This window comes from Lycium ferocissimum, chromosome 5 (genome assembly GCF_029784015.1).
Source record: "Lycium ferocissimum isolate CSIRO_LF1 chromosome 5, AGI_CSIRO_Lferr_CH_V1, whole genome shotgun sequence".
NCBI lineage: Eukaryota > Viridiplantae > Streptophyta > Magnoliopsida > Solanales > Solanaceae > Lycium > Lycium ferocissimum.
The window spans coordinates 12898810-12925374 of NC_081346.1; the positions used below are offsets into that span (position 1 = coordinate 12898810).

The 26565-nt window shown below is 34.7% G+C and overlaps 3 protein-coding genes across 3 annotated transcripts; 1 reads left to right on the forward strand and 2 right to left on the reverse strand.

Moving 5' to 3' along the window:
- The first annotated feature begins 1907 nt into the window (after nucleotides 1-1907).
- Nucleotides 1908-5463, forward strand: LOC132058219 (lysine histidine transporter 2-like). The gene is made up of 7 exons (XM_059450769.1): nucleotides 1908-2374; nucleotides 3110-3493; nucleotides 4015-4408; nucleotides 4578-4683; nucleotides 4773-4864; nucleotides 4989-5057; nucleotides 5154-5463. Exons 1-7 carry the CDS (start codon nucleotides 2187-2189, stop codon nucleotides 5250-5252), a joined length of 1332 nt encoding a protein of 443 aa, XP_059306752.1. The 5' UTR covers nucleotides 1908-2186; the 3' UTR covers nucleotides 5253-5463.
- A 388-nt stretch (nucleotides 5464-5851) lies between these two features.
- LOC132056073 (uncharacterized) lies at nucleotides 5852-11123 on the reverse strand. The gene is made up of 8 exons (XM_059448125.1): nucleotides 10365-11123; nucleotides 8206-8376; nucleotides 7921-8019; nucleotides 7727-7828; nucleotides 7563-7637; nucleotides 7227-7316; nucleotides 6778-7122; nucleotides 5852-6287 (listed from the first exon to the last, which is right to left on the reverse strand). Exons 1-8 carry the CDS (start codon nucleotides 10890-10892, stop codon nucleotides 6012-6014), a joined length of 1686 nt encoding a protein of 561 aa, XP_059304108.1. The 5' UTR covers nucleotides 10893-11123; the 3' UTR covers nucleotides 5852-6011.
- Nucleotides 11124-15005: 3882 nt separating this feature from the next.
- On the reverse strand, nucleotides 15006-19471 carry LOC132056075 (glyceraldehyde-3-phosphate dehydrogenase, cytosolic-like). Its single transcript, XM_059448126.1, has 10 exons — nucleotides 19322-19471; nucleotides 19121-19221; nucleotides 18927-19042; nucleotides 18730-18829; nucleotides 18007-18153; nucleotides 16282-16342; nucleotides 15946-16186; nucleotides 15676-15759; nucleotides 15434-15523; nucleotides 15006-15316 (listed from the first exon to the last, which is right to left on the reverse strand). Exons 2-10 carry the CDS (start codon nucleotides 19121-19123, stop codon nucleotides 15271-15273), a joined length of 888 nt encoding a protein of 295 aa, XP_059304109.1. The 5' UTR covers nucleotides 19124-19221; nucleotides 19322-19471; the 3' UTR covers nucleotides 15006-15270.
- Between the last annotated feature and the right edge of the window lie 7094 nt (nucleotides 19472-26565).

Sequence of the window (26565 nt, forward strand, 5' to 3'; positions counted from 1 at the left end):
TACTAAAAAATTTTGGTTCACCCCAAAATTTTTCACTTGTCTGACTGCTAGCCGCTTTTTGTATACACAAAACGAACCTCCCTATAAGGTAATTTTAACGTGGCCGATTTCTCCTCTTTTGCAATCACTTTTGTTACAACACCTCCACCCTTTTCAAGTGTGATTTCTATGTTATGTATAGTGGTGCCGCCTAGGGCAGATCGGTTAAATTAAATTCACCTGCAAGATTCTTGTAAACCATCTCTGCTTCTTAATATATAAAGATAATAGAGACTTATTTCGGAAAGCCACAAAGTAATGGTAATCAGCAAATTCCTGATGCAACGTCCAATTGATAGTTTAAACTACAAAAGAAAATATTGAAGAAGAAATTAATAATATGACAATGAAAACTATTGTTTTGACCCTCCTCGCCCATCCGTTTTTAGATTTCCCCTTTTACCCCGTCTGCCATCTCTGAATATATTGTACGTAGTAAGTGATTAACTTTTCGGTGCATCTTTATTTTCTAGATATCTTATAGGAGTACTCAAGAAAGTTAACATCCTATTTTAATTCAAATGAAACTATTAGAAACTAGAACTAACTATGTTTGAGTGTTCTAATCATCCCACCATATTTTCCTTGGCAACAGTTAGATGATTTACTTAGTTCTGTGCAAATTCGTGTGGGGTTTCCAATGCGGCAATGCCATTTCCCTCGAGCAAGAAAACCTTGAGTTCTTATTCAATATGTTATGACCATGATTAAACTCTTATTGCCTACTATCTCATTCACCTGTCATATATAATTTTTACTCTTAAAGGATATTTTAGAAAAAGTGTTTGCGAAATTCATAAAACAAAAACAATACTATATTAAAGAGCGCAAATTAGTATATAACAATTTCTTTAAAAGTAATTCTAAATAGGCTAAAATTTGTACAAGGAAATTATAATAAAGGAGTTAAGCGTAATATCATAGACTACAGAAGAGGTTTGTGTGACGAAGCCAAACCTGAGATTATGATGTCTCCGAAATTATAAAGTGTGTTGCTGATTTTATCCCTGTGGATAAGGTATTTTGGGAAGAATATATAGGGTGTATTGGTAGGTTCCGATTTTTTTTTTAATTTTTGTTTACTACTTGCCGCCAATATTATACGTCTCAAAATTTATAATAAATAATATACATAGGAAATTACTGATCTTACTTTTATCTAAATATAGATTTTCCATTAAGTGTGTTAGCTAGTTAATTCTAACCGTAATTATTTGCATGAAGCGTATTTTTTTGGCAAAAAACAATAAAAATATTAAATTTATATCTGATCAAACACTCTATATACAACATCGTTAGGTCCAAATTTTTAATTTATTATAGAAAATGGTACACATTATACACCTATAACATTGTCATTTAAATAATATTTAGCTATTATAGGCAAAAAGGATACATAAAATATAATTTTCATTTTTAATTGTCAAATTCTAAGCTTAATCACACTTTGTATAACGAAGGAAAATCATTTAATGATGAAAATATATATATTCATATAATATTTTTTTGTTGTAATAGTGTATGAAATGATCAAATATTTTGTCAAAATCTCTACACTTATTATTGGTAATCATAGATATTCTATTTTTTTAAAGATGGTAATTATTATATTACCAAAAAAAAAGAAGCTATTTATATGGAGGGTAATTTTGCAAAAAGCGTCTTTGTTATAAAGTTAGTGCTTCTTTACATTATAGGTGAAATCTTGTTATAAGTAAAATAAACGTAAAAAATGGGTTAGAAAAAAAAGTTGTTTTCTTATAGAGAGATCTTGTTATATGCGAGCGTTATAGAAAGTAAAACGCTAATTTGGTATCCCACTCCGAGTATGAGCAGATTTATATGTCTAATCCAAAGCAATGAAAGCGGCAGAGTTTGGATAGAATGCGAACAACTTTTAATACTATCTTATAACAATAAAACAGAAACGCAAAAAGGTCATGCAATAATCCAGTTAGAATTCTAAAAGGAAACGAATTCTTTTTCCTTATTATAAAAAAAGAGGGGTCACACGCTCTTCCCACTTTCAAACTTATATATTCATGAGAACAACATCTTTTGCTCAATCGTCTAACAAGCTAAGGAAGTAATCAGAAAATTGAGATTGAGAAGAAGAAAACAAAAGGAAAAGATTGAGATCAATCAGTATGTCAGAACTGGGGAACAAGAGAGAATCATCGTCTCAGGAAGGAAGCAAAAATACTAGTATTAACGATTGGCTCCCCATCACATCATCAAGGAATGCAAAGTGGTATTATTCCGCTTTTCACAATGTCACGGCTATGGTTGGTGCTGGTGTTCTTGGCCTCCCTTATGCCATGTCTCAGTTGGGCTGGTATGTTACGTGTCTCTACTACTTTTTCACTCTATATGCCTAGAGGTCAGGATCGCATAGATATTATATTGTGCGTTCAACTTAATTCATTGTTTTCGATTCAAACTATGACGTTCAGTTTTGTTCCTTTTCCATGCAAGGGTTAATTACTTTGTTTGTTTGTTTGTAATAAACGGACAACATACATATATATGTATAGTACTATTTGATTTGGCGTGGCAGATAAAATTGAACATATCATCGTTTTGACACTTGTATATATTTGACAGCTTGTTTACTAATTTTATTCTCTGTGGTACTTAGCGTTCATATATATCGAGCAGATCATTAGATTCATATAAATTAAGTATAGCTTGTTTAATTTACTGATCTGAATCTTCAAGTGTTTTAACACTAACAATATATTAATCTAGCAGATACATAAAAATTTGGTGTAGCTTGTTTACTTACTAATTTGATTCTTCCAAGTGCATGTGTCATTATTTTTTACACTATACAGTGTACTTTATATCTGGCCTTGTGTATTTATCATATAATTTGTTATAATTAACTTATTATAAATTAAATATCTTACACCATAAACAGTAGACGCAAAAATACTTTCAATCAAGATGCACCTTTCTTTCCTTGTACTGTGTATGTACTTCTTTAGCATGAAGTGCTGCGCTGCTGATTGCTACATAAATATGTTTTCTAAGCGGAGTATTAATTTCTTATTTACAATATTTATAACAGGGGTGCTAGAGCCACAGTAATGGTACTATCATGGGTGATAACACTATACACCTTATGGCAAATGGTGGAGATGCATGAGATGGTGCCAGGTAAAAGATTGGATAGATACCACGAGTTGGGCCAGGAGGCTTTTGGGGAAAAGCTCGGGCTGTGGATTGTGGTTCCTCAGCAACTCATGGTGGAAGTTGGAGTGAACATAGTGTACATGGTCACAGGTGGCAAATCTCTCCAGAAGATTTATGAGACTGCTTGTCCTGGTTGCAGGCCTTTGAAGACCACCTATTTCATCATGATGTTCAGCGCTGTTCAGTTCATCCTTTCATTTTGTCCCAATTTCAACTCCATCGCTATAGTCTCCTTCCTTGCTGCTGTCATGTCTCTCAGGTTCTTTCACTTGACTGCTTTTTTTTGTTTTTAGTTTCACTATAATTTCTATGAGTTTTATACTATTAGGTCATCTAACTAATGCGATGAGATTGATAGTCTGAAAAATAGGTAAGATTCCAATGATAGTATACGAGTTCTTTACACTTTCAATATACATACAAACATAATTCTTTTAAGATTTTTATTCACTTGACAATAGAGGAAAAGAATAACAATTTGTTCCTACAGAATATCCAGTAGTAAAAGAATTTTTACACAACCAGATTATTGCCAAGATAATGACATGTAAATGTCAATAATGAGTGAGGTTATTAACCTTAAAAATAAGATGGATTACCTCATACAATATGGTATTCTAAGCAACCCTTAACTATATATGGATCTTATCATACAGATATAGAAAAAGGAGATTTCTCAATGCAAGATCTAAAAACATCTCTGGGTGGCATTAAGTACGCTATAGTTTGGTGCTTTAGCAGGTCTACTGATAGAGATTGATTATTTTTTTCATTGTGCAGTTATTCAACCATAGGTTGGGGAGCATCAGTACACAAAGGAATAGCTCCAGAGGTTGATTACAGTCCAAGGGCTTCAACAAGTGCAGGAAGAGTGTTTGGATTCTTGAGTGCTTTGGGGGATGTTGCTTTTGCATTTGCTGGCCACAATGTGGTCTTGGAAATTCAAGCCACTATGCCTTCAACTCCTGAGAAACCGTCCAAGAAACCCATGATGAAAGGAGTCATTATTGCTTACATCGTCGTGGCTATGTGTTACTTTCCTGTGGCTTTTGTTGGTTATGCAGTTTTTGGAAATAGCGTGCAGGACAACATCTTGATCTCCCTACAGAAACCTGCTTGGCTTATTATCATGGCTAACGCCTTTGTTGTCATTCATGTTATTGGAAGCTATCAGGTCAAACTTCATTAATTACCCTTGTACTTTTTAATCATTCGACATTTGAAATTCACTTGTCTGATTAATTCGGACACTCGCACTATGTAGAGTCACTAAAAGGAGAATCGTCCTTTATCAAAAGTCTTTTTATCTCAAATCTGAGACTTTGTTTGCTTGATGATTTTAGGTGTTTGCTATGGGCGTGTTTGACATGATTGAATCTTACTTGGTGAAGCAAAGGAACTTCAGTCCAACTAAACTGCTACGAGGAATTGTTCGGACTAGTTATGTTGGTATGTCACCATTATTCCACTATTTTTATGTTGATTACTTGCTCAATATACCCATCACTTATGTTTTTCTTATTTTGCGTGTTGTGCAGCCCTTACAATGTTCCTTGCAGTAACATTCCCATTCTTTGGTGGCCTACTTAGCTTCTTCGGAGGATTTGCATTTGCTCCTACTACCTACTTTGTAAGCCAAAGATCTTCGTGTTATTTTTACATAATCTCATGTAAAAAATGTCACATAACTAAAATAATATTTATGACGGGCTACAGAACCAAATATTTGACATGCCTTTTCTTGGTTGTTTCAGCTGCCTTGTATCATGTGGCTAGCCATCTACAAACCTAAAAGATTTGGGTTCTCTTGGTTCACAAATTGGGTATGTTACATAAATTTGCAAACTCCTTTGAGAAATTGGTAAACTTTATTGGTTGTATTGCTAATACTATATTGTGTTTTCAATTTTTTTACGCAGATATGCATCATACTTGGTGTTCTTCTTATGATTTTAGCTCCCATTGGTGCCTTGAGGCAAATCATACTGCAAGCCAAGGGTTACAAGTTCTATTCTTGATTGAAGGGTTCTCGTCACAAATTAAGTATTTGGCAGACGATATTTTAAATGTCTAGGCTATATAGTTTTATTGCTGTATTAATAGTTAGTTTAATACTCCATATCAGACCATCGTTCTTGGTGGAAATTTGATTGATATTTGGCTGTTACGTAAAACAGCTTCCATTTGTGGATACATATATGATTATTTAAGATCAACTATTTCAGCGACTTTGCGGCAACTTGTATTCTTGGTTATTACACATTACATTTTGATTATTTTCTCAGTTCTGTTGAGCGACTTTGCATCAGTGAAGATCAATGCCCATTGATTTCGTATCCGGATGACATTGAAGGTTTAACTAATTGGGCAAGACTTTGAAGGTTTAATTCACATTGATATGAAGTTTAATATTAAGTTGTTTTCAAGAACCATTGGATTCTTCTGAATAACTACTCTTAGAATACACAACTTACAAAGAGGTCTCACTTGTATATGGAAGATTTTTTTGGGGGGTAATTTGCCCGTCATAAGTATGTTCTATATACAAGCATTGATCAGAAAAACATGAATCGGGAAGGATAATCTTCCAGAATTGCAAGGACAATGGACAGGATGCTCGTGGTTGGTGACTTGGCGCGTCCAATCATTATTAAGTTACCAACCAAAACCCAAGATGGAGTGTATTCCAACTCCAAGACTGACTACATGTAAATTTTTGGTACTCCGACTAAATTGCTCAAGTTATATACTTTACTAGTTGCAAATGAGTATCAGCACTAGAGAAAATGACCACAAAGTAAAAGACCACCTGAACTAATTCTATTTCGTTCTCTGTACCTTTCAAACAACAGCTCTTCATTTCGTTTAAGCTTGTTATATTCCGCCATATCAAATCCTGAACTTTGGCTACTTTCAAGTTCTCCGGATATGTTTCCCCCATCTTCAATCGTATAGATTGTTCTATTCTTCTGTTGACTCTGCAGAATTGCTGGGCTCCAACTCCCATGGCTGCTGATGGAATAACTACTATCATTCTGAGGGGAGGTGATGTCCTACAAAAAGGAAAGTTGGGGCCAAGTTACACTAGATATCATAAATAAGGGAAAAGAATGAGATTTCTAATACTAGAGAAGTACAACTTATATGGCTACCACACTACCAAAGTGCACATGTAAACGCAAAACTAATGGCACAGCGGGAAAAGCAACTTCAAGCAATTTGTGTTAAATAAAGGAATTCGTTTAATGTCTAGCCGTTATAGGCAAAATGAGAGGTACTTCCTCAACGGACCAGAGTGAGCCAACATCCTCCTAGTTTGACCACTTAAAGCCAACCAAAGAAATTAATTCCTAAAAGATTCCAATCATCTGGCAAATATAGCTAAACCTAGTTCATAAACCTAATAAGTATCAGAGACGATGTTATCCAATCAAGAGCGCACTTGCTAGTATCCCATACCACAAGCAGCACCTAATTTTTAGATGTCACAACACAAGCATGCAAAATTTAATTCTATTAGAGGAAAACAAAGTATCACTTTACCTGTCTTGCATCACATATTGACGTTTTCCTACTAACAGGAGTTTGCATTTCTTTTGTGGGAGTGAAAGAACCATCATTGCTTGTCTCCCACTGTAACCAGGGTAAGATAACCCCATCCGTTCCCACAGGATGACAATTAGATCCTGCTGGACTCTGATTAACAGCTTCCCCATAAGTTGTACTATCCCTTGGCTTAGCTATTCCTCCTAATGTGGAACTAGCATCACTTCTTTCTCCATCAAATGAAGAAAAATCTGTATCTTCTATATTTGCAATGAAATCCTCAAAAAACTTCTCTGCCTCCTCATTCAATTGTGTTGATGTCCTGCTTCTATCATTGCTTCTCTGGAAATTTGTAAAAAGCTAGTTATAACGGATCTATAACAGAGGCGAATAAAAGCCAATCAAGAAAGTCATAAATTGATCGCTCAACTAAAAAAGGGAGGGACCTTTCTACGTGGTTGTTTCTGCCCAGCAGCAGAATTTTTTGTATCAGGAAGATCTTTGACAATCCGTCGATCCCTACCTCTCTGGTCTTCCTGCAGAATTTCATCAAGAAGATCTTGCTTACGCTTCTAACTTTAATATTAAAGAGAGTTAAGGCATTCAATTTCCGAGAATTAAATCACATAACATAGTGATTGCCAAAGAAGAATCAGAACCACGGTGCAAAAGAAGGCAAAAGTATTAGACTGAGAGAAAGACCGCATAAATAGTGATTGCCAAAGAAGACTTCGACCCTATGTGCAACAAAACGGGAAAATGAAAGCATGGACAAAACTTACCTGCTCCAATTTCGTTACATAATTCTTTCTGGCCACATGACCTGACTTGGAGCCACTAGTTTTCTTCCCCATGGTCTGCATGAGTCAACATAAAATAGTAAGCTAGCTCATAAACTGTGCGGAAGTAAGTTTTTCTTATTTCATGGAACACATAAACCACACACTTGTTCAAGTTCAGTTTTGATTTCTTCAACAGCATGCCTGAGTTCTTTTCTCATTGCTTCGTACAGTTCACCATTCACAACATCCCCAGTTGGGTGCTCACCCTGAAGACCAATAATATAATGTGTAAAGAGTCAAATCGATAAGGCATAAGAAAAAGTCAGAGTGTACTACTTCAACAGAAAAACAAGTAAACCTTTTTCTGCGCATAAACTGCTCGAATGGTTTTCTCGATGCTATTTTTACCGGTAAGAGCATCCTTTGTGTCATCATCAGTCAAGGCAGAAGAGTGACTCTAATATGATTGAAAGAGGTGCATAAATTAGTAACATTGCAAGAAGACATGTAATGATATACAAAAAAAGCAGAACATTATGAGAACAATGGGCAAAAGCAACTATGATGTTTGTGAGAAATGATACATTAACCCAATAAGTTCCCTACAACTTAAAGGAAGCAACCATAAATTGTTGTGGCTTACAGAGTAGCCATCATGTGACAGTGACATGTCTTTTTGGCTAAAAGACCTCTTTAATTGTGGATTATTTACAGCTGTTGGCTTCAGTGATGAAGGAAAGTCACTAATTCTGTTGCTCTGGTTCTTCTTGATGTCCATTTGGCTGCTGGAATTTCGATAATGATCTGCATCACTCTGTCATAAAATAAAGAAAATTCTTGATCAAAAAGTGCCCTCACTGCACATTTTATTTGCTGATACCTTTGTCTTTATCTTATTTCTTATTTTTAAACAGTGATCTTAAGAACTCATTAATAATGAATACTTCAAACAACCCAAAGCTTTCTGGAAATACACCCATATAACATGTGGATGTGCCAGGAGTTGCATTTCACTCTAGTGTCTTTTCAATCAGTATTGAAATTTTTATAACCTATTATGGTATGCCCCATCACTGTTTGGAGATAGAGACCTTTTCTCCCCATCACTGTTTGGAGATAGAGATCTTTTCTTAGTAAAAGAAAGAACTGGGACATTTAAGTCGAGGTGAGATTTATCACAGAACTAATTGTGTCAGAGTCAGCTCCTCCTTTAAATTAATCAGAACCTTGAATAGTAAGAACTGAAATTATTAAAGATGGAGGACATCATGAATTAGTACGACTTTTATAGCCTAAAATATTCATTAAGTCTGCAGAATAACACGAGAAACTAGGAGATGTTACACACCACATATAGTTTCACTTTATACTCATCCAATCCAATAGGACAATAATACCACTCTCCGAATAGTGTATACAATTGCAATCCAATTTCAACACTTAAAACCACTGTTAACTCCCTCTTATTCTTTTCACAACAAACCGTAACGCTGAGTCACTGATAATTCACCAGACAGAACTTACATCAGAAGAAACAGCACTATAAACAGAGTAAGAGGAAAAACACTTTTTTTGGACGGTGATAGCTTGCTCACATGTCGATTAGTCCACTGGCTACCTCCCACCGAAACATGTAACGGATAACTCAATTCACCAAAACTTAACAAATTAAAAGTAATCTCCTACTTTTTATGTCTCTATTGGAACCCAGTAACAAGAAAAACACTTCCGAAGGTGACAGAATACCATTTGAGATATGCACGGCAAAGATAATGTATTGCTAGAAATCAAGCATTTATTTTTTTGTTTTCAGCTATTTCTACCTTCCAAAGCACTTGGAATCCCAACTTCTTAACTGAAGTTATGAAAAGTTCAAAGTTTTTGGAAGAAAACATTACCACACAACTTTTTATTTAGTTAATGGTATTACCCTCACACAATGGCAAACATCCTAAGTTGCATACACATCTGAGATTTAGGATAACAACTAATAAATAAATTAAAGGGGGTAACCGTTACCTTTGAAGAAATTTCCCCATAAAATAGGGTATAATGTACAAATATAGACCTAATAAATGACGGCATGCCTCCTTAATTTAATTTTTCGTTATTTTTACAAGCACTAAAAATTCCATTTGTTAGTTTCTTGTTATAGAATTTCATGCACTGTTTCTCTTTATCATTAGATGTACATGACGCTGTCTTTATCGTTGATAAATTATAGTCTAACCAATAGAATGTACCCAACAAAAGCAGTTTTGGTGAATAAGGACTTAATAAACAAGAGATGTACACTTTCTGATGTCATTGCCAATTTGGTTTCATATATTTATGTGTTTATAGATTTGTATATGACATTTTCGTTCTTCTGAACAGTAAAAGAAAAACTAATAAAAGGAGGAAGAGAATATAAATAGATTCCAAAGTTAAAATGCTCCTAGTTTAGCAGTTTACAACAACAACATACCCAGTATAACCCCACCAATTGAGGTATGGGGAGGGTAGAGTATACGCAGACCTTAGCCCTACCTTGTGAAGGTAGGGAGGAAGCTGCTAGTTTAGCAGTCTCTTTGGAGAAATACATTGAAATTTTCATTCCCGAAAAATTTAATTAAGTGAAGTTCAGTAGTCAATTTACAATAACATAAACCTACATAAAATCCATAAGCTGCAAGTCTCAGCTCTCGGAAATAGCTTGAACCATTCAACTCCAAACAGGTTATAGAGGTATACTCCAGTTCTACTCCCTAATCAAAGTTTTGAAATAAACAAAAAACGAACGACAAGGTAAAGAAAAGTCACCTCGGAATCACTAATCTGATATCGAACAGCAGAAACCGACCTCCTCCTTCTCGAACTAGCATCTGACGTGGCTACCTTACTCCGAGAACGATCAGCAGCAACGCTCTTCCTATCACCAGCAGTGACGCCTTTCGAACCCTGCCTCGATACTGACCTACCACGCCTCCTCGACGACGCCGTTTCACTCGCCCAATGCCCAATCGACGCACGCCTTCCTAAACTACCACGGTCACTATTTTCCCTCTCTTCTTCCTGAGAGAAGAATTCAATAGCGAGATCATCAAGGCTGATTTCAGGAACACCTGATCCTCTAGTCGTATTTACGAATTTGCCACGTGGACCTGCATTGTAACCTAAGTTAGCCGGTGTAGACTCCGGCTCCTCATAGCGCCGTGGACCGTGGGCAACTCGGCTGAGACTCCTGGAACGGCGATGAGCTTTGTTGTTACTGGAGTTGTTGCCGGAGGAGTCGTCACTTCCACCTAATGTGGTTCTCCGAGTCGTCGATTTGAACGCTGATGACGCCATCAGTAAGGAAGAACCATTCAAAAACGATTTTGGTAGAAAATATCAATTGTTTAATAGTTAGGGTTTGAATTTGGGAGTGAGCTGTAGGGGTTTTCTGGAGAATGGAGTTAAATGCTGTTGTATTGATGAAACAGCTCAGAGAGAGAGAGAGTAATGTGATTGGGAAGAATGAAGAAGAAGATTTGGCGGAGGTATCGAAATAGAAGAAAATTTGAAATGGAAATAGTTAGAATGACTTATTAGTCCACATTAAATAAGATATTCTGTCATTATTAATTTATTAATTCACAATAATGTGGCCAATAATTTACAATAAACAGACGGAAAACACGGAAAGGAGTGATATTTGAGAATCTAGTAATTAATTGAATTGCAATTATATTGTTATCCTGCGTTTTTACACCTTTAATTGTTATATCCTATTGTGATATTTGACCAACTAATAAATAGGTTAGACCAAGAAATGTCAGTACTGAGAATTTATTATTCCATATAATATAATTACATGTGTAAGCTACTACTTTAAACTAGATTTTTGGGGTGGGTGACGCGGGGGCGTGTGAGCGCGGTGCGTGGGGCGTGGGGGGAGATGTTTCCTTAACAGTTACAGAAGAGTTCTGGTCCAACAGGAAACTTAAATGTTCTCATTTTTCAAATTCGAAATTGAAATGGATCATGCTACGTATGAAAATTTATTTAAGAGATTTCTTGTCTTTTTCTACTGTTTCTGGTCCTATAGAAATATAATGTACTCCTCGTTCAAATTCGAAATTCAAATGGATTCTTCTGAAAATTATTTTGGAACTTCTTTTATTACAACTATTTAACTTAACATTGCCGTCAGAATAGTTTTGGAGAATCAGCTATATGATCATACATAATGAACGGTCCAGCCCAGAGCTTGTGTGCTAAGGGTAAAAAAGTCCACGACTTTTGTTTACAAAAAAAAAAAAAAAAAAAAATTAACGACCAAAACGGGTATATCGTGGACCAAACCGTATACCCTTAAAACTTTGGTCCTTTCCGTGCATAAACGCCCCTTCTCCTCCCCCCACCACGATCCCCCCATTTAAAAAAAAAAAAATAAAAACGCCATTAAAGGCGATTCTCAGGTCCCCAAGTATGAAAATTTCGTGTTTTTCAACCCGAAAATCAATATTCTATATTAAAGTGTAGTTTGGTTGGATTTCGGATAGATGAACTCATTTCAAAAACTCAAAAAAAAAAACTTCAATCTAGGTATTTTATACGAATTTTCTATTACATTTGTTAAATATATTATTAATATCATGATTATTGTGTAATTGGGATTTCATAAAAATAAAATAAAAAAAAAAATTTTTGATTTTTTTTTTGCTTTTATTTCCTTTGTTATAACGTGGCTTTTTCTTTTTATTTTTTTTATTTTTTTATTTGTTTATTTCTTATTAATTATTTATTAATTGTTTATTTATACTTGTTAAAAAGATTATTAAGTATTTGTTAATTGTTAGATTAGCTATTTCAATTAACTCTAATTATTTATTTAGTTTTTGTTAAGCCAATTGTTTATTTGTTAATAATTTGTTAATTGTTTGATTAGTTAGTTAATTGTTTATTTATTAATTATATGTTAATAATTTGTTAATTGTTTGATTAGTTAGTTAATTGTTTATTTATTAATTATATGTTAATTGTTTGCTAGGTAATTGTTAATTATTTGACTTATTAATTATTAATCTTTATATTTTAATTGTTAATTTATTTATTTGCTAATTAGAATTTGAACATCCGTAGTTTAGGATTGAAAACCCTTAGTTTAGGATTGATTACCCGTAGTTTAGGATTGATAACCCGTAGTTTAGGATTGAAAACCCTTATTTTAGGATTGAAAACCCTTAGTTTAGGATTGAAAACCCTTGATGTAATTTTCGATAAAAGATTACATAACTAATAATATTTGTTAATGATTGATTTAAAATGCGTAAAACAGATGGATCACCATAATCCTTAATATAATTTTCGATAAAAGATTACATAACTAATATTACTTGTTAATGATTGAAAACCGTTAGTTTAGGATTGATAACCCTTAGTTTAGGATTGATAACCCGTAGTTTAGGATTGAAAACTCTTAATATAATTTTCGATAAAAGATTACATAACTAATACTACTTGTTAATGATTGATTTAAAATGCGTAAAACAGATGGATCACCACAATCCTTAAAATAATTTTTGATAAAAGATTACATAACTAATATTACTTGTTAATGATTGATTTAAAACGCGTAAAACAAATGGATCACTTCAATCCTTAATATAATTTTCGATAAAAGATTACATAACTAATATTACTTGTTAATGATTGATTTAAAACGCGTAAAATAGATGGATCAAAATCCTTAAATAATTTTCGATAAAAAAGATTACATAACTAATATTACTTGTTAATGAATGATTTAAAATCGTAAAACGAATGGATCACCACCCTCTTGATGCGGGGCCCTTCGATGAAAAAAATATCTTCGGCGGGAGCATGGTATACAATATGGACATTCAAGCTAGAGGCTAAAAAAACTCGGCGAAATCGAAAATATTATGTAACCATCAGATCGTTCTCCCATGTTGGTCACCCATCTGACGACAATATTAAAAAACAAACATGCATTAATTGTATAATATTAGGGTAGAATGAGTGAGTTCATTTGGATCGGGAGATGTCGCCTATACAAGTTATAATTGTATAGCTTAGATCCGATTATTTTTTCGGGCAAGGTTTTGATGTAACTTGTATAACGTGGGCCGATCCATATACAATTTTAATGGACACGCCTCGGGGATACCGACGTGGCGTCTATACCTACTTATATTCAATAATTATTATTTTTTTTGTTTTTCATATCGAATCTCGCCGAAAAAAAATTTGGGGTATATGGATATCGAGGATTTCGATGTTCTTATATACCCGTTTTGGTATATTAATGTGTGTTTAAACACAAAATATATTTGGTAAAGGCCCGATAAAATATTTTTATGACTATATCGAGATATGGGTATGGACTCCCGTAATGAAGGGTCTAGCCCATAGCTTGTGTGCTAAACAAAAAGCAACAAAACGTAACAAGATGGGAGAACATCTATGAAGTACCTCAACATCTATAGAGCCGCTGTAGCTAAATAGAGAGCGAGAAGAGCAACCAGTATTTGCAAATCATTATTTACAGATTAACTGTTAATGTTTGAACATCATTAACAGTGACTTTTTATTCCCAGAACGTCAACTTATTTTTTCAAGAGACATTCATGTACAAATACAATTTCAACCTACAGTTTTGGAACCTTAGATAATCAGTAGACTAGAGTGATTGTTACGCAACGAAGCCTAAATAACGGCCAGGCTTCGTCCTTGTCCCTCAAAGCTACGCAGAACACGTGATTACGATTTGCTTGTTTAGAAAAAGAGAACAAGAAAACCAACTTCCTCTGTAAAGAGAAAACCAATAAGACAGTAAGGAACCACTTCAACCGAAGGCTCCCAAACATTGGTTAAAGTGGACTGGTAGCTAAAAGAGTCATGTTCGATTCAACAAAGTAATTAACACTTAACCACCAACTGCCGCGACAAAATGCGTGATAATAGCATTACGAGAAAGATTATTCAGCTGTTTTTGGTAGAAATGCTCCCCCCAGCTATCCAAATGAACACCACATCGATATCACAATGCACCTTCCACACAACTACTCTTCTACTGGTTATTGATTTGAAAGCACCAAGGATCTCAACCAAAAGTCATCCAACTTATTGACATTCTCGTGATCCCAAAGAACAGCCAAACCAAATTCACATGACTGACCTACAATCCTGCCTACTCGGCCTTCATTTATTTAACAAGAGAAACTGAAAACACAACATGAGAGACTCCACTATACTTAAGGAAGAAAGGGACACCGGAGCCTGCATGGGGATGTAATCAAGGAACATATTCCAAAAGAACAGAGAACCCCATGCTGAGGAAGAACTCATCTATTGACCCTATAGCAGCTTTGGTAAGGGCATCTGACGTGCCTTTTATACTTGGGACCTTTTAGCTAAGCACCAATGGATAGTACAGACACGGGGAAGCAAAACCACTAAACAAGGTCCAACATTATTATACATTCATAACAGAACAAAACAAGAGAAACATATACCACAGTCACTGAGACACATTCTCGGAATGAAGAGGACTCGAAATTAAACACCTAAACAAGAGTACAGCCCCTAAATCACATCAAACATCCGCTAATTTGAGGTCCGAGAGAACACTTTATTCTAAACTGTATTATCTAACAACACAGAACAGGATCGTCACCAGCAGCGCCACCATGCTTTGCCACCAATGAGCGAACTGCCACTTTCACTGAACTGATGCCATGTGCTTAATCAAGTCCACCACTCGTGTGCTGCAATTCCATCAAGCATTACTATTAGCAGGAAACCACAAACCATATAATACTCTCCTATGCAGTGAATTGAACTGATGATGAAAGAAATGTACACTAGATATTTCATTTTCTTACCTGTAACCCCACTCGTTGTCGTACCACGAAACAAGCTTGACAAAATTCTTGCTCAAAGCAATTCCAGCCTTGCCATCAAATATGCTTGATCTGCAAATTATTTCAGAGATACAGTCTGATTAGTAAAGCAACATAAAAGTGGATCAGCACAGACAAAGTTCGGGCAAGAACTTTAGTGTAGCAAATGAAACGCGAAATAGACAGAAATTAAATCATAAAACACTTCAAAATCCCAAACTCACCTATTGTCTCCCACAAAGTCCGTGGATACCACATCATCTTCAGTGTAACCTAGAATTCCCTTCAATTTTCCTTCAGACTCCTCCCTTTAGAAGATTTAACAATGCAAGTTAGCAGTCATGCAAAGACGCAGCTCAAGAAAACAAATGTGGAAGAACACAAAACATTATTCCAAGACACTATTGATATGATAATAGATTCTTTAGGGAAAAAGGAAAATGACTTACGCATACTAATACACTTGTGGAAATTATATAAAGGACAAAGCTTACTTAATCGCGGCCTTGATTTCATCATAGGTTGCTTCTTTCTCCAACCTCACTGTGAGGTCAACCACGGACACATCAACAGTTGGGACTCGGAAAGCCATTCCGGTTAACTTTCCATTCAACGCTGGTAGCACTTTCCCGACAGCCTTAGCAGCTCCGGTGCTGCTGGGAATAATGTTGAATGAAGCAGCTCTTCCACCTCTCCAATCCTTGGATGATGGCCCATCAACAGTCTTCTGAGTGGCTACAATATTATGGTGGTAGCCAATCCCAGTGAGCAAGCTAAATATGAATTATACTCCTATTTTAAATAAAAGTAGAAGCAAGAGAGGCACTTACCTGTGATGGAGTGGACGGTGGTCATGAGACCCTCAACAATTCCAAATCTGTCATTTATAACCTGCAGATAGACACGAGAAATTGTGACATGATGTTTCATTCGCGCATCCCATTATGCAATGACACAATTAGAGGTGGCAAAATGGGTTAAAAATATGGTTATCCGCTCGATCCAACCCATTTTAAATGGGTTGGATACCCTATCCATTTAATATGGGTCCAATATGAGTCAACCCATATTATCCACTTAAAATATGGGTAAATTAATGGGTAAAATGGATAAAACCCACAACATATAGAGTGTGTTTGGTATGAAGGAAATGTTTCCAATTTTTCCATGTTTGGTTGGTCAAAATGTTTTGGAAAATATTTTCTCTAGAAAACAAATTCCTTAAACACCCCCTCCTACCCCCACCCCCACCACCCCCATACCTACCTCCCCACCCCTATAACCACCCAGCCCACCCCTATATCACCACCTACCCCCAACCCTTACCTCTCACCTCCCTACCACCACCCCTATCTCTCAACTTTGCAAAACTAGACATTTTGTGAAAGTAGTAACTTTCAAAAATAGCAACTTTGCAAAAGTAATCACATTACAAAACAAGCCGCTTTTTCAGAATATTACTTGCGAAAAGTAGCTACTTTTCAAAAATAGTCGTTTTGCAAAAGTATTCACTTAAGAAAATAGTCACTTTGTAAAAGTAGTCACTTTTAGAAAATAGTCATTTTGTGAAAGTAGATACTTTTTAAAAATAGTCACTTTTTGAAAGTAGTCAATTTTCATGAATAGTCATTTTGTGAAAGTAGTTACTTTAAAAACTAACTGCTTTGCAAAAGTAGCCATTTTTTAAAATAGCTTCTTTGTGAAAGTATTAAAATAACCATTTTTGAAATGTGCCATTTCCAAGATAGTGGTCAATTTTGTAAAGTAGCCATTTTTTTAAAGTGACACAAAAATGGCTACTTTTGTAAAGTGGCCATTTTTTGAAAAATGACAAAAAAGTTGCTTATTTTTGCAAATTTGCATTTTCGGTCATTTTCCATGAAATAAATTTTTGCAAAAATAACCATTTTTATGTCACTTCATAAAAATGGTCAATTTACAAAAATAGCCATGTTTTGTCACTTTTAAAAAATGGCTAGTTTACAAACATAGTCACTTTTTGGGGTTGTCTTCAAAGTACAAAGTAGTTATATATGAAATAGACGCTTTGGGAGGGGGTGGGTGATCATACACACGGTGTGTGGGATAGGATGGAGTTGGGGTGGGTAGGTGAAGATGAAGTGCGTTCGAGGGTGATCGTTAGGTGGGGCTGGGATTTGGTTGGGGAGTGGGTGGTGGGGGGTGGGGTTGGGTGGATATTTTCCAAAAAAGATTTTCTTTGAGGTCGTGTCATTCAAAAGGTTCGAAGTTCTATTCTTCCCACAAATGTTGAGGTGCATCTATGTCCAGATCTGGATTTGTGGACAAAATGGTAAATTAATCTTCTCCATATTGGCTACATGAAGCCAACATATAGCTTTGGATAATATGGATATTATGGATATCCATATTATCCGACGGGTAACCCATTTTTTAACCGTGTTAAATATGGGCAATTTGATCCGTTTTTTGTCAACCCATTTTCGACCCGACCCATATCCGACTCAACCCACCCGTTTGCCACCCCTAGACACAATAGTTATTTTGAAGGAACGGGGCGGGCAGAAAAGGAGAACCTTGGCCAAGGGAGCAAGGCAATTTGTGGTGCAGCTAGCGTTTGAAACAATGTTGAGTTCTGGCTTGTATTCCTTCTCATTGACACCGACAACAAACATAGGAGCATCCTTGCTAGGGGCAGAAATGATAACTTTCTTGGCACCACCCTGATGATTCACAAAAGTTGAGCAAGATATTAGCTTCCTAGTATCACTGATAATAACTCAAACTAAGGTCGAAAAGAAAAATAATCAATTAATCCAACTATCATAGCATTAACAGGAACAAGCATAAAGAACCCGAGGTGAGTAGATACCACTATACCAATACCACTACACCAAGCTTGATTCATAGTTCTTAATTTAACTCAACAATGAGATATGCATGACTTAGTTGCATCAAGACTTGAGATAAAACTTTCTACAAAAAATCAATGATCTTGGCAAGGAAATAGTTATTATATCCACTAAAACATAGTTACTAGTGCGTTCACCCGAAACCCAGGTACAAATCCTCCGATCATCAAATATAATACGAACATCAAGCATCAATTAACATCACTAGTACAAATTTTGTAATGCTGTTTTCAGTATACCATCACAAATAAAGATACTCATCAAGCATCAATTAACATCACTAATACAGAGTAATCATGTGCACATGTACATTAAAGCGAAACTTGATGATCATACACACACAATGCACAAATTGTGGAACATATCAATTTATTTATGATCACAAACCTTCAAGTGAGCAGCAGCTTTGTCCTTATCGGTGAAAACACCGGTCGACTCCACGATATAATCAGCTCCAGTCTGTCCCCATGGAATCTCCTCTGGGTTCCTTCACATATACCAACAAAGTTCAATCAGGAATTCAAATCGACCCAATAAAATTATAAACCAATTTGTATGTGTTCAAGAGATAAATAAATTATTACCTAAAGCCAAAAACAGTAACAGCCTTGTCACCAAAGAGGAGAGTCTTCTCATCCTTAACCTTCAGCTCATGGTGCTTCCACTGACCATGTACACTATCATACTTGAACATATATGTCTGCAACACAACATACAGTAAACTTTCATAACATTAACAATAAAATTTATTCAATTTTTTTTTTTTTTTGGTATGTACCATGTATTCAACAGAGATGAAGGGGTCGTTAACAGCAACAAGCTCAACATCATCTCTTTGGAGAGCAACTCTGGCCACTAATCGACCAATTCTTCCAAATCCTTCATGCAAACAAGATTAATTTCAAAACCATAGAATATACCAAACAAAGGTAAATTAGAATTAATTAGATAAAATCACTTGAAGAGAACAGATGCTTACCGTTAATTCCAATCTTAATCTTGGCTGTGAGAGTTGACACAATAAAAGAAAAGGAAAAAATTAATCGAATTTGATGATCTGAAAAGAGAAAATCATGTTAAAAGCAGGAAAAATAAAAGGGAAAGAGAAACGATGTACCCATGATTTTTGTGTGTGTGTGCGTGAAATGAGTGAGAGGAGCGCAGTTGGATCGGACTGAGTGGTGGCAAGGTTTTGTAGAAGAATATAGTGGAGTAGATGTTAAGCGGAAGGGTTTAATATTTAACTGGCTGGTGACTGGAGACCGAGATATACGGTGGATGGGGATTTTTAACTAATTTATTACTCCAATTAATTATGCTTAAGTATTCTAATTTAAGGGCTCGTTTGGTACGATGATAAGCAAAAATAGTCCTGCGATAAAAATTTAGTGCTTCCTTATCCCACGTTTGCTTGAAATAAAAACTCGGGATTATAGGGTTTTTTTATTCCACATTGAGGGTGGAATAACAGTCCTGAGATAACTAATCCCGAGATTAGTTATCCCTGAATAACTTGTTTTCTAACCAAACGAGCCCTAAATATCGGCTCCGAGTAAAATTTACTATCACAAGTATTAGGGGAAAGAATGTCAATATTCACTACACGCAAAATAATTATTCTTCCATGCCCTCTTTACTTTCTTACCCTCAAAACTATTTACCGTTAATATTCACAGTAGCTTTGGTAGGTAATTGTTTCTTTTTTCTTTTTTATTTCTCTACTTCTTATCTTCTTTTCTTTTTCCGCCTTTTTTATTCATTTATTTTTTTCCCAAATCAAACTATATTTTATTTTCTTTTTCCCCATAATTTGATTCAATATTTAATTCTAGCTTCTTTCTTTTCTTTCTTTTTTTTCTATTTTTTTAATTTCTTTATTTTGTTCCTTTTTAATTTCATTTATTTCTTTTCTTTTTTATCTCCATAATCTAATTTCATTCACTTCACACACCTTTTGGCTCCTTTATTTTTATTTTTTCAATAAAAAGGATAACTGATATATTTTTTTTCATATCTGAAAAAATAATTTATTCTAGCATATAGTATATCAAATCAGTAGCAGTTGAAGTACACTGTTGCAATATACTATGATAGCCATATTATGGATGAATGACTTACATGATATATCATATACTGACAAGATATCATAGAGGACCGACTCACTATTAAAAAATAAATAAAAAAATTCATCATCTATGATACTCATATGGTATATATGATATACTTATAGGGTATCATAGAGATTGATTCACTCGTTCAAGAAAAACACAGCTCAATTCTCTATGATACCCACATAGTATATATCTTATATTGATAAGGTATCGCTGTAATACATTCATTCCTTCAAGAAAAACACAACTCAATCCTCTATGATACCCGTATGGTATATGTCATATGCTTACAGTGTATCATAAAGACTAATTTATTCCTTATCAAATATAAAAAATATTTCTCAATCCTCTATGATACCAACCTGGTATATCTCATATACTGACAGAGTATTATGGATGACTGATTCATCACAATGTTACTCAGTCCACTATGATATACTAATAGGGCGTCATAGAGGACTAGTTCATTTCTTCAAAAAAAAAAAAAAAAAAAAAAAAACACTCATCTATCCTCTATGATACCCACATGGTATATATCATATATTATTACTGACAAGGTATCATAAAGGACTTGTTCAATCTTTCAAGAAAAACACAACCCAATCATCTATAATACCCACATGGTATATAATCATATACTGACAAGGTATCATGGATGACTGACCCACAAGATATATCATATACTCGCAAGACATCATAGAGGACCGATTTATTCCTTTAAAAAAAAAAAAAAAAAAAAAAAAAACTTAGTCATCTATGATAACCATATGGTATATATGATATCGACGGGTATCATAAACACCGATTCATTCCTCCAAAATAAGAAAATAAAAATAAAAACAAAAACACTTCTCAGTCCTCTATAATACTCACATGGTATATATCATATACTGATAAAGTATCATAGAGGACTTGTTCAGAGTTCTGCCTCTATGATACCAACCTGATATACCATAGAGGACTTGTTCATTCCTTCAAAAAAGGGATCAGCCCTTTTTGATACCAACTTGGTATCTATCATATACTGACAGGATATCTTAGAGGACTGGTTCATTTTGATATTTTAATTTTTAAATTATTTTTAACAAATTTTACTTGCGAAAAGATTATAAAAAAAATAGACCCATATTTTAGATATAAATTTTCTTTGCATATGTCAAAAAAAGAAAAAAGAAAAAAGAAAATATGTTTGTTAACTTAGATTTAATAAATAAGCTATTGAATTTATTATTTTTCTTAATTACTTCTTGTTGTAGTTAAATTATTTAATTTTTTACATTTATTAGTCTAAAAATAATTAATTGATATTTTTATCTTTTTTTAAAAAAAAGGGGGGGCAAAAAAAAAAAAGAGAAAGTAACCAAAAAAGGACAAAAAGAAACAAAAAATAAAAAAGAAAACAGAGGTGAGAAAGGAGTCAAGGACCTGTTTCACGCCGCAATTCACGGCTCAGTCCGTGCAAGGGGTGATCGGGTAATATTTAATGCAAAAAAGGTATTGGCAGTAATTAGTTTAAGTGGGGGCATAAACGGGTAATTAGTTTAGGTTCTAGGGGTGCTTGTGTTGTGTTTCCTAAGTATTACTCCCTCTGATTCAAAAAAAGTGTCCACTTAACTTTTTTTATTTTGATGCGAAGAGAGAGTCCATTTATTAAATCACGAAATAATTATTTTTACTTTTTTAGATTTATCCTTATTAAGTGATCAAATTATAACACCTATTTAATTAGGGGTGTCAAATTACCTATTTTTTTCGAAGTTACTATTTTATTAAGGAGTATGCAGATGGCTAAGTGGACACTTTTGAACGAGAGGGAGTACATTTTAGTTGCATGATTGATCCCGCTTTGCCGACTAGCTTAAAGTCAAGAAGTTTTCCTCTTCCTCCTACACGCGCAAGAGTAAGCTGCTCCGCTTTGGAAAGAGGTACCAATCATGAGTTTACTTCTTCCTTTGAATCTAGGGCTGAACTTGAATAAATATTTATTATATCACTTTTGAGTCGAACGATCAATCGCGTTTTTTTGACAAGCTTAGAATTAAGAGCTTCACCTCTTCCCTATTCCGCTTAGAGGTATAGATTACGAGTTTACTCCTTTCGAATTCGTGATCGATTCGCCTTCAAAGAGGGAAGTTCAAATCTATGAATGATCGTCTCTATTCCGCTTAGAGGTATAGATTACGAGTTTACTCCTTTCGAATTCGTGGTCGATTCGCCTTCAAAGAGGGAAGTTCAAATCTATGAATGATCGTCTCGAAGAACTATTTTGTCCCATTTGATTAAATTTTTTATTTAAATTAAAATTAGATTAATTTCGTATCAATTTATTAAGTTTAAATCAAATGAAGTCGATCTTATATATATTAAGTGATTTATAAAATATTTGACTGAAGATATTATATATTGATTTGAGGTTGTGATAAGAATTCATAATTTCAAATGTTAAATCTGCCACTATGTGAAAATTGTGTTAGGATGTCAACATAACTCATGGTTAGTTAATCACATCTTAGTGGTACTGAAATTATTTAAATTACGAAATATTAACTAAAAGTTTGCTTCTTCAGCTTATAAATTTGTAATCATAAAGCCATTGTTCACACTAGCTTTTTGCTTATTTTCAAATGAATTATAAGACGAAGCCTTTGAACGCCCTTTTTCAATAATTTTGATTTGATCATAAACTGGAAAACACGAAATTCCTTGAATATTGGACTGGAAACTGGGAGTCCAGGTGGTAGAGTTATCAGCTTTTGATTTTAAAAATGATTTATCACGAAATTCCAATTTCCAATACAATAATAATGCTGTGAGTTGAAACGGATATTTTATGCCCCTTGATTTGCGTGAGTAGCAAGCGGATTAAACCGACACGGGTTACTTGGCAAAAGTAGAGGGCACCTATTTACACTTGTCGCTATTAAACTTACGTTGCGACAATTGGAGATAGTTCCAACTTTTGGAACTTATAATTTCCAATCTTTTAAATTCGGCGTTTCTTTAGGAAAAATATAGAAAGAAAAAAAGATAAGGGAGGAAGTAGCTTTAAGGTTGTGATGCTGTACCCTCTTGTTCCATTTTAAGTATTTGGTTGAGAGACGGACGTAGACACCAAAATTTTGTGGAAATCTACAAGTTGAGCTCAATATGTGTTAGGATTTTTTGGAGACTACTCTATCTTAAATCCTAGATTAAGCCTATATAAAGGACACATATTCACTTGAAGAAGATCTGGATATCCCATAAACTCATAGGTATTCAAAGTCGATATGTGTGGGATACTTCTTGACAACTAAATACTTCAGAAGATCCACAATATCCTTTCATGGATATCAAATACTACATCCCAAGAAAGTCCACATATCCAAATCCAAATCATCCTACGTTCGAGAAACAAGCTACTAAATGACCCTCAAATTACGGAGAAATATTAGGAGAGAAGAATCGAGGAGTAAATGATCTTGTACCCGCAATATTCATAAATAAAATCTCTGTTTCTTCATATTTTGTTTGTGGTTGTAATTTATTTCCGCATATTAAAATTTGTTGCAAACAAATTGGCACGTCCAGTGGGACAATTCTGCCCTTCATCTCTTCCCTCACAAATAAAAAGCAAAATCAAATCACCGAGTGATTCCTTACCGAAGTTGCAAAATCGCAAAGATGAACACACGTGATCGGTGGCTACTCTGAAACGTGACTGGTGAAATCAAGAGGCCAGATTTATGGTGCAAATTCAAGTCTATTAAAATTAGATTTCTGCGGGAATTGAGTTTGAATTAAGCTTGTGTGCAAATTAAAGTCTGTTCAAACTTGTCCTACTAGTTTTACCAAGGCCAAAAGACACTGGAAAATAAGAATAATCCAAGGGTATCTCTTAAACCAGCAGCACTTGAGACGATTGTCATCTCTCATTATTACTTCAAGTCTCGTCTTTGAGATTCGCCAAGTTTATACTCCGACAAGTCTTGAAGTAGGAGGCATTTGTAGACATCGAAATTTTGTGGGACTCTACAAGTTGAGCCCAATATGTGTTAGGGTTTCTTGGAGACTATTCCAACCTAAACCCTAGATTAAGCCTATATAAAGGACACATATTCACTTGAAGAGGCATCTCAGATATCCCATAAACTCGTGGGTATTCAAAAAGAGGTCAATATGTGGCCGGATATTTCTTGACAACCAAATACTTTAAGAAGATCAACAATATCCTTTCATGGAGATCAAATACATCCCAAGAAAGTCTACATATCCGAATCCAAATCATCCTACATTCGAGAAACAAGCTACTAATGGCCCTTGAATTACGGAGAAATATTAGGAGAGAAGAATCAAGGGAGTAAACAGATCTTGTACCCGCAATATTCATAAATAAAATCTCTATTTCTTCATATATTGTTTGTAGTTGTAATTTATTTTCGCATATTAAAATTTGTTGCAAACAACGAAATCAGGATTTAAAACTTATGGATTCAGAATTTAATTATTTTAAGTTATTGAGTTTTAATCTGAATAATTTGTGCATGTTTAATAGATTTTCTAACAAAATTTCGTGGTTTGGACTAAAGCTACTAAGTTCATCTGAAGCCGTACGCTTTACACTAACTCCTCCCTTGATTTGGTTAGGCATATAGTTTAGACAATAAAAAAAAGAATGATCATAAGTATTTGTGTTTATAAATCATCATATTAGGTATAATATATACAATTGGTTGAAAGAAATTTTGCAAATTGGTTTATAATTTCACTAAATTATTTTGCTCGTCCCTGAATACGTGGGACAGAAAAGTGCTAATATATTGCGTAAAGATTTAATAGTTGATTTTCCATTCTCGCTAGTTAAATTATATTCGCTTTTTCTAAATTATTTAATAAACATATATGTTGTTGTAAGATAAAAAAATATGGAGCTTGAATTTCAAATATGAAAGTAAGTTTAAATTAAGTGAAAGGTTGGAAAAGCTTGAAACCATTGACATATAAAAATAAAGACTATACACCCGTAAAGGTTGGCTGAGTTGGATGGGTGAGCGGTTTCCCACATGAAAGACCTGGGATCGATTTCCATCACCATCAGCCTTCACAGTCTGGTGCGGTTTACATCTCCTAGGTCTCTTCTTTCCTTTCGGTTTATTCACCGATCTCGAAACGATGCACTTGTTTTCTTATTGATTCCGGGCGGTGGCATTCTTGAATGAAGTCTATCCGAACCGAATTAGCACTTCTCGATCGGGCTAGGCCTCTCCACCGAGCCGGGCGCGGGGCCCTGGATGCGCTAGCGATTGGCACATAGGGGAATGGTTGCCATATTGTGGTTCGCGAGCTATTGCACAGTATGCTTACCCAGTGCGCACCCAAAGGATAGCGGCTGCGGATTTCAGGAAAAAAAAAAAAATGAAGAAGAAGAAGATAAAGACTGTATAAACTACCTTCAACTTTGACATATTATTGATGTCTTTCAGTTTGAAGCCTCTTTTGACAATTTCAAACTTCAAACTCACGCAATCTAAAATTGATTTTGAAGTTGCTAAATTTAGGGGGGGAGGGGCGGAGGGAATCAAGTGCACTAAGCTCCCGCTACTTGCAAAGGATAGCAGCTGCGGAAAAAAAAAAAGAAGAAGAAGAAGATAAAGACTATATAAACTACCTTCAACTTTGACATATTATTGATGTCTTTCAGTTTGAAGCCTCTTTTGACAATTTCAAACTTCAAACTCACGCAATCTAAAATTGATTTTGAAGTTGCTAAATTTAGGGGGGGGAGGGCGGAGGGAATCAAGTGCACTAAGCTCCCGCTACTTGCGGAATCCGATCGGAACTTAAAAATATCGTACGCATTCTTATCCTACATTTCTATACCTTAAATAGAAATTATGAACCTTAGCTATACCTTAAAGGATCGTTTGGTACGCGGACTAAATTATCCCGGAATTATAATTCCGAGACTAATTTATCCCATATGTGAGATGGGATAAAATAATCCCAAGGTTAATGGGATTAGGTGGGATATCTCATCCTTAAGATTGTTCTTCATTTTATACTATGTTTGTTAGAACGAGATAAATTTATGGAAAAATTACGTGTTATAGCTACTTTTTATACATAATTAGTG

What these genes read in the sequence shown, in the direction of transcription:
- LOC132058219 (XM_059450769.1), top strand. Translation starts at nt 2,187, where the DNA reads ATGTCAGAACTGGGGAACAAGAGAGAATCATCGTCTCAGGAAGGAAGC. An exon ending in GCCATGTCTCAGTTGGGCTG is followed by an intron (nt 2,375 to 3,109) that starts GTATGTTACGTG and finishes TATTTATAACAG; the next exon opens with GGGTGCTAGAGCCACAGTAA. An exon ending in ATGTTATTGGAAGCTATCAG is followed by an intron (nt 4,409 to 4,577) that starts GTCAAACTTCAT and finishes TGATGATTTTAG; the next exon opens with GTGTTTGCTATGGGCGTGTT.
- LOC132056073 (XM_059448125.1), bottom strand. Translation starts at nt 10,892, where the DNA reads ATGGCGTCATCAGCGTTCAAATCGACGACTCGGAGAACCACATTAGGT. An exon ending in ATCAGATTAGTGATTCCGAG is followed by an intron (nt 8,377 to 10,364) that starts GTGACTTTTCTT and finishes ATTTTATGACAG; the next exon opens with AGTGATGCAGATCATTATCG. An exon ending in TGTCACATGATGGCTACTCT is followed by an intron (nt 8,020 to 8,205) that starts GTAAGCCACAAC and finishes CAATCATATTAG; the next exon opens with AGTCACTCTTCTGCCTTGAC.
- LOC132056075 (XM_059448126.1), bottom strand. An exon ending in GCCTTGCTCCCTTGGCCAAG is followed by an intron (nt 16,343 to 18,006) that starts GTTCTCCTTTTC and finishes GTCTATCTGCAG; the next exon opens with GTTATAAATGACAGATTTGG. An exon ending in GAAATCAAGGCCGCGATTAA is followed by an intron (nt 15,760 to 15,945) that starts GTAAGCTTTGTC and finishes AATCTTCTAAAG; the next exon opens with GGAGGAGTCTGAAGGAAAAT.